This window comes from Phyllobates terribilis, unplaced genomic scaffold (genome assembly GCF_046119375.1).
Source record: "Phyllobates terribilis strain yellow unplaced genomic scaffold, ASM4611937v1 Scaffold_6323__1_contigs__length_45293, whole genome shotgun sequence".
NCBI lineage: Eukaryota > Metazoa > Chordata > Amphibia > Anura > Dendrobatidae > Phyllobates > Phyllobates terribilis.
The window spans coordinates 2,454-8,456 of NW_027369067.1; the positions used below are offsets into that span (position 1 = coordinate 2,454).

At 32.0% G+C, this 6,003-nt stretch overlaps 1 protein-coding gene across 1 annotated transcript; it reads left to right on the plus strand.

Moving 5' to 3' along the window:
- Positions 1 to 487: 487 nt before the first annotated feature.
- LOC141250891 (uncharacterized) lies at positions 488 to 4,666 on the plus strand. Its single transcript, XM_073670147.1, is given in 17 exon segments — positions 488 to 575; positions 658 to 827; positions 914 to 991; positions 1,061 to 1,132; positions 1,211 to 1,315; positions 1,405 to 1,590; positions 1,651 to 1,774; positions 2,137 to 2,201; positions 2,923 to 2,943; positions 3,129 to 3,140; positions 3,238 to 3,258; positions 3,421 to 3,447; positions 3,507 to 3,596; positions 3,884 to 3,904; positions 4,090 to 4,103; positions 4,288 to 4,443; positions 4,588 to 4,666. Coding segments are annotated over 17 exon segments (1,329 nt in total).
- The last annotated feature ends 1,337 nt before the right edge of the window (positions 4,667 to 6,003 follow it).

Consider the following 6,003-nt stretch of genomic DNA (forward strand, 5'->3'; position numbering starts at 1 on the left):
ATAAAGATGTGTCAACCTCAATCTAGACACATCATTATACCCCTGTACATTGAAGAGAAAGATGACTACTCGTGAACTGTGGTGAATTCATGAGAAAGTAAAACAAATGCTGATTATTACTGAGATGTGTTCTTTATGTCAGGTACTGCTTTTCTTCTCCATGCCAAGGCCCTGCTTAATTCTATCCAATTCAGGTACTGTTGTCCGATTCGATTGCATCTTGCCATTTTTCGACCTTAATTGAAAATGTGTAAAATTTATCAATGCATTACTCATCCGCTGATAGGGTTTTTCTTCATCTTTTGGCAATCTGGAAGTATACAATTTAATAGAGGCCTAAACTTTGAAGATTATCTGATTTTTTTTCAGATTGGTGTATCCTTGTATAAAGAATTCGGAGACTGATTTTACTGATTTCTTTTTGCTGAACTTTTACTAATCTCTTTCCTTATATAAAAAAATTGAGAAAGGAAAAGCCAATATCTTGATGATATTGAAGATCGCTGCACTCAAAGCCCCAGGATTTGGAGAAAGGAAAAGCCAATATCTTGATGATATTGCTATTCTTATAGGAGGTCAGTCAGTCAGTATTGTATTACTTAGCGCTAGTCTTTTGTATAATGTTATTAATGATATTTTGGTGATTATATTATGTAGGGACTGTGATCAGAGATGAGGTGGGTCTTACACTTGACAAGGCAGACAAGGAGGTGTTGGGTCATGCTGCTAAGATCGTGCTGACGAAGGATGCAACCACTATCGTGGGAGACGGAAGCACTCAGGAGGCTGTCAGTAAGCGTGTTGGACAGATTAAAAATCTCATTGAGGTGTCCTTTCATACACACTGTACTAAACTACTTGGCTAATAATTAATTTCCAGATATGTTGACAACCATTTGTTATAATAATACAGGCTGCTGATCAAGAGTATGAGAAGGAAAAGCTCAATGAGAGAATCGCTAAGCTTTCCTGTGGGATGGATATTATTCAGGTAACTAATTATCTCATCTTCATATTCTTGCAGCAGCGTATATTTGCTGACAAAAACCGAGTCTTGTAGGTTGGGGCTCAAACCTAGACTGAACTGAAGGAGAAGAAACTGAGAGTTGAAGACGCTCTGAATGCAACAAAGGTAAGTTCTGTTTTGAGATTTGTATCTGATCTGCACTGCGGCGCATAATCTAATGTAATGTTTATGATATTAATTCAGGCAGCTGTTGAGGAAGGGATCGTGGTGGGTGGCGGATGCACACTGCTCAGACTCTCATCCAAAGTGGATGCCATCAGAGATGGGCTTGCAAATGATGAGGAGAAGGTTTCATGATGTTATTTTTGATGAATAAATGTAACGGTTATAATGAATAGCGTGGGCAATGGCTAAAGTAAGGTGAAAGTGGTGTGCAGGTTGGTGCTGGCATTGTGAAGAGAGAGTTGAGCTACCCATTGAAGCTGATAGCGATGAACGCCGGTGTGAATGGAAGTCTGGTCAGTGAGAAGGTTCTGTCTAACGAGAACGTGAGATACGGATATAATGCTGCGACTGGGCAGTATGAAGATCTGATGACCGCGGGGATTATAGATCCTACAAAGGTGCTCTTTTTGTGTGTTTTGAATTGCTGATTTAGCTAGCTGTAACATTCGATTCATCAGGTGGTAAGGTGCTGTTTGGATCACGCGGCGTCGGTGGCGAAGACGTTCCTGATGTCAGACTGTGTGGTGGTGGAGATCAAGGAGCCCGAGCCAGCCCCGGCTGTAAACCCCATGGATAACTCAGGTTAGTACTCTCATTGATCACTAATCATTTGCACTTTTTAAGCCGGAGTTTAGTGTGTGTGCTATATAACTCAAAGTGCTGCACTTACACACTTGTTTGCTATGACAGGGTATGGATACTAGATTTCAGTCCAGAAACTACGAGAAGGGCACAAAGGATAAATGAATAATGCTTATTGTTGTGCATCCATTTTTTTGGAATTGCTTGATTTGGGTTAAGAAAGGTGAATTTTATATTCTAGGTTCAAGATATTTTTTTAATAATTTTATGTTTTTCCTTGCGTTCATTTTTTTAACCTCTAATGAGTTTTTTATTATACGTTCTTGAATTTTATATTGTAAGTTCATGAATTTATATTGAAGGTTCATCAAAAAAATTACAAAATTTAAATGAAGGTTCACGTCTTTTTAGTCATGAATTTTGTTTTGTATGTCTATCATTTTTTCTTCAGTTTCATGAATTTTTTTCCTTATGAACTTACTCACCTATTTACAAATGTATGATTTTTTGTTGTGAGTGATGAGCTTTGTATTTTAGGTTCATGAATTTTTATTGAAGGTTCATAAATTTATATTACAAGTTTAACAATTTTCTTTAATAAAATTCATTGAAGGCTCTTGTCTTTTTTTCTCATAACTTTCATTTGGATGTCTATGATATTTTTTTTAGCTTCAGGAATATTATATAATAAGTTCATGAGGTTCTTTTGAAAGGCTCACTCGTCTATTTACGACTCTATGAGAATTTGTAAATCTATAAGAATTTTTTGTAGTACGTAACGGGTTTTATATTGTAGTAATAATTTTTCAAGATCGTGATTTTTCTTTTAGATGTTCATGATATTTTTTTCATGTTCTTTTATATTTTAGGTTCATAGATTTTATTGATGGTACATAAATTTCTATGAAAGGTTCATAAATTTTACATTGGCGGTTCATGAATTTCTTGCACAAAATTTTATTGGAGATTCACGTCTCTTCAAACTCATGAATTTTCTTTTGGATCTCAATGATATCTTTTTCACAGTCGTTTATTTTTATAGTAAGGACATGAGTTTTTCTCATATAAGTTCACTCACCTATTTAGAAATTATGAGATTTTTAAAGTCTAAAAGAATTCTGTAATAAAATCATAAATTTGTATTAAAGGTTCGTAAATTTGGATTGACGGTTCGTAAATTTTTTCTTTAATAAAATACATTAATCTAAAATTTTATTATGAAAAATTATAAATCTAGATGAAAAATTATAACTCTAAAATTCTATAATAAAGTCATAAATTTATACTGAAGTTTCATAAATTTGTATTGATGGTTCATAAATTTGTATTGATGGTTCATTAATTTGTATTGAAGGTTCATAAATTTGTATTAAAGGTTCTTAAATTTTCTTTAATAAAGTTTATATTGCGGATTCATAAACTTTTTTTCATTTCAGTCCATGATTCATAAATTTATATTGAAGGTTCGTAAATTTGGATTGAAGGTTTGTAAATTTTCTCTAATCAAATTCATTAATCTAAAATTCTATAATGAAAAATTATAAATCTAGATGAAAAATTCTAAATCTAAAATTCTGTAATAAAATCATAAATTCATATTGAAGTTTCATAAATTTGTATTGATGGTTCATAAATTTGTATTGAAGGTTCAGGTTCATAAATTTATTTTGAAGGTTCGTAAATTTTCTGTAGTAAAGTTTATACTGAGGATTCATAAGCTTTTTTATTTCAGTCCATGGTTCATAAACTTATATTGAAGGCTCATAAATTTGTATTGAAGGTTCATAAATTTGTGTTGATGGTTCGTAAATTTGGATTGAAGGTTCGTAAATTTTTTGTAATAAAATTCATTAATCTAAAATTCTATAATGAAAAATTATAAGTCTAGATGAAAAATTATAAGTCTAAAATTCTATAATAAAATAATAAGTTTATATTGAAGTTTCATAAATTTGTATTGATGGTTCATAAATTTATATTGAAGGTTCATAAATTTATACTGAAGGTTCATAAATTTTCTGTAGTAAAGTTTATACTATTGAAGGTTCTTTTTCATTTCAATCCATAATTCATAAATTTATATTGAAGGTTCTTAAATTTGTATTGAAGGTTCGTAAATTTGAATTGAAGGTTCGTAATTTTTTTTTTTAATAAAATTCATTAATCTAAAATTCTATTATGAAAAATTATAAATCTAGATGAAAATTATAAATATAAAATTCTGTAATATAATCATAAATTTATATTGAAGTTTTATAAATTTGTATTGATGGTTCATAAATTTGTATTGAAGGATCATAAATTTGTATTGAAAGGTTCATAAATTTGTGTAGAAAGGTTCATCAATTTGTATAGAAGTTTCATGAATTTTATATTTTATATCTCATAAATTTAATATTTAATATTTTATTCTACAATTTCATCAATTTACACTGAAGGTTTATGAATTTATACTGAAGGTTCTTCAATTTATGTTTTGCTCATTAACTTTATGTATTCTCCGGACTTTAAAGTGATATTTGGAGGGGAAAACGTCCGTTTTTGGAGAAAAGGAAACGGGCAGCCCCTACGGGCTGGGGTCATATAGCTCTTTCAGAGAGCTTTCTTTCCGTATATTATATGCCCGATTCCGACAACCGGTGCGAGAGTTATGCTCGTTTGAATGCAAGGTACGCGTAAAGTCCCACCACATATACACAGATTATGTGATTTCTGCTATCCTAGGCATACCCGAAAGAGGCTCATATCATGTTTCGGACCGAGACCTTCGAAATGTTTGCTCATAATACTTAAATGGATAATCGAATCAAAAGTTATGCCATTTATAACGATTGTGTCCTACCTTACACAGTCAATGAAACTAACACAATAAGGGAATTCCGTTTCTCTTGAATTTGTGACGGTTAAATATAAAAAAGTCTAATTATATAACAACAAACCGAGTTGGCTTGGTGGCGTTGAATTTCTTGACGGTTCATAAATTTTATATTGATGGTACATAAATTTCTATTAAAGGTTCATAAATTTTATATTGGCGGTTCATGAATTTATACTGGAGGTTCATGAACTTATATCAAAGGTTCAAAAATTTCACTATTAAGGTTCATTAATTTCATTGCCTATGTAAGATTTGGACAACCTTTTATTGTAGAGTATACCTAGGGGTGTTGATTGACAAAACAAACTTTTATTCTGGAGTATACCTGGGGGTGTTGATTAACAAAAAACAAACTGGTGACAAGGAAAATCTTCCCAGCCTTCAACGCACATTCAGTAGAAGATGCAGAATAAACAACAAATGCTTTAGGAAAGACAAATTCAGAACAACAACAACATATGTTTCAGGAAAGACAAATTCAGAACAACAACAACAACAATGTATGATGATTCAGCAAATACAAATTCCTAGCAATAAAAGATGCCTCAGCAGATACATCAAGAGCAGACTCAACAGCAGCAACACTCAAGCACATGCAAGTCAGTTTCAAGGCACACTATTTTCTTTGTTGTCTCACCGGATTTGCTTACAGAAACACTAAATGAATTCTCCTAAAATCCAACTGCCTTCTCTAGCTGATCGATTTTTGTAGTTTCTTCGTTGCTTCTTTTATTTTTTTAACTTAGTGTCTTCTGGTGTATTAAGAATGCTACAAAGTTGTCCAAGAGCATCTAGAAAATAAAAGAATTATCATATCAACTACAACTCATAATTTGAATAGCAACTCTTTATTAGAGCGCACCAAATTGTCAAAATCCATGGCAAACTAATGAATTTGGATAACATAGCTTATCAAACACAAATTCAGTAAAATCTGTGCACAAGATTGTTGATTTTTCTTCGTTGCTACTTTTATTTTTTCAACTTAGTGTCTTTCGGTGTATTAAGAATGCTACAAAGTTGTCTAAGAACATCTAGAAAATAAAAGAATTACATATCAACTACAACTCATAATTTGAAATAGCAACTCAGTATTAGAGCGCACCAAATTGTCAAAATCAATGGCAAACTAATGAATTTGGATAACATAGCTTATCAAACACAAATTTAGTAAAATCTGTGCAGAAGATTGTTGATTTTTCTATGCCAGTAGTTCAGGTAAAATCTGTGGCGAAGGGAGTTACTGAAGCTGAGCAGTTCTTTAACAACCTGCCTTCAGAGGAAAAGAATCGGTACACTTATGGAGCTCTTCTAAACTGTTAATGCAATGAGAAGTTGAGTGATAAGGCAG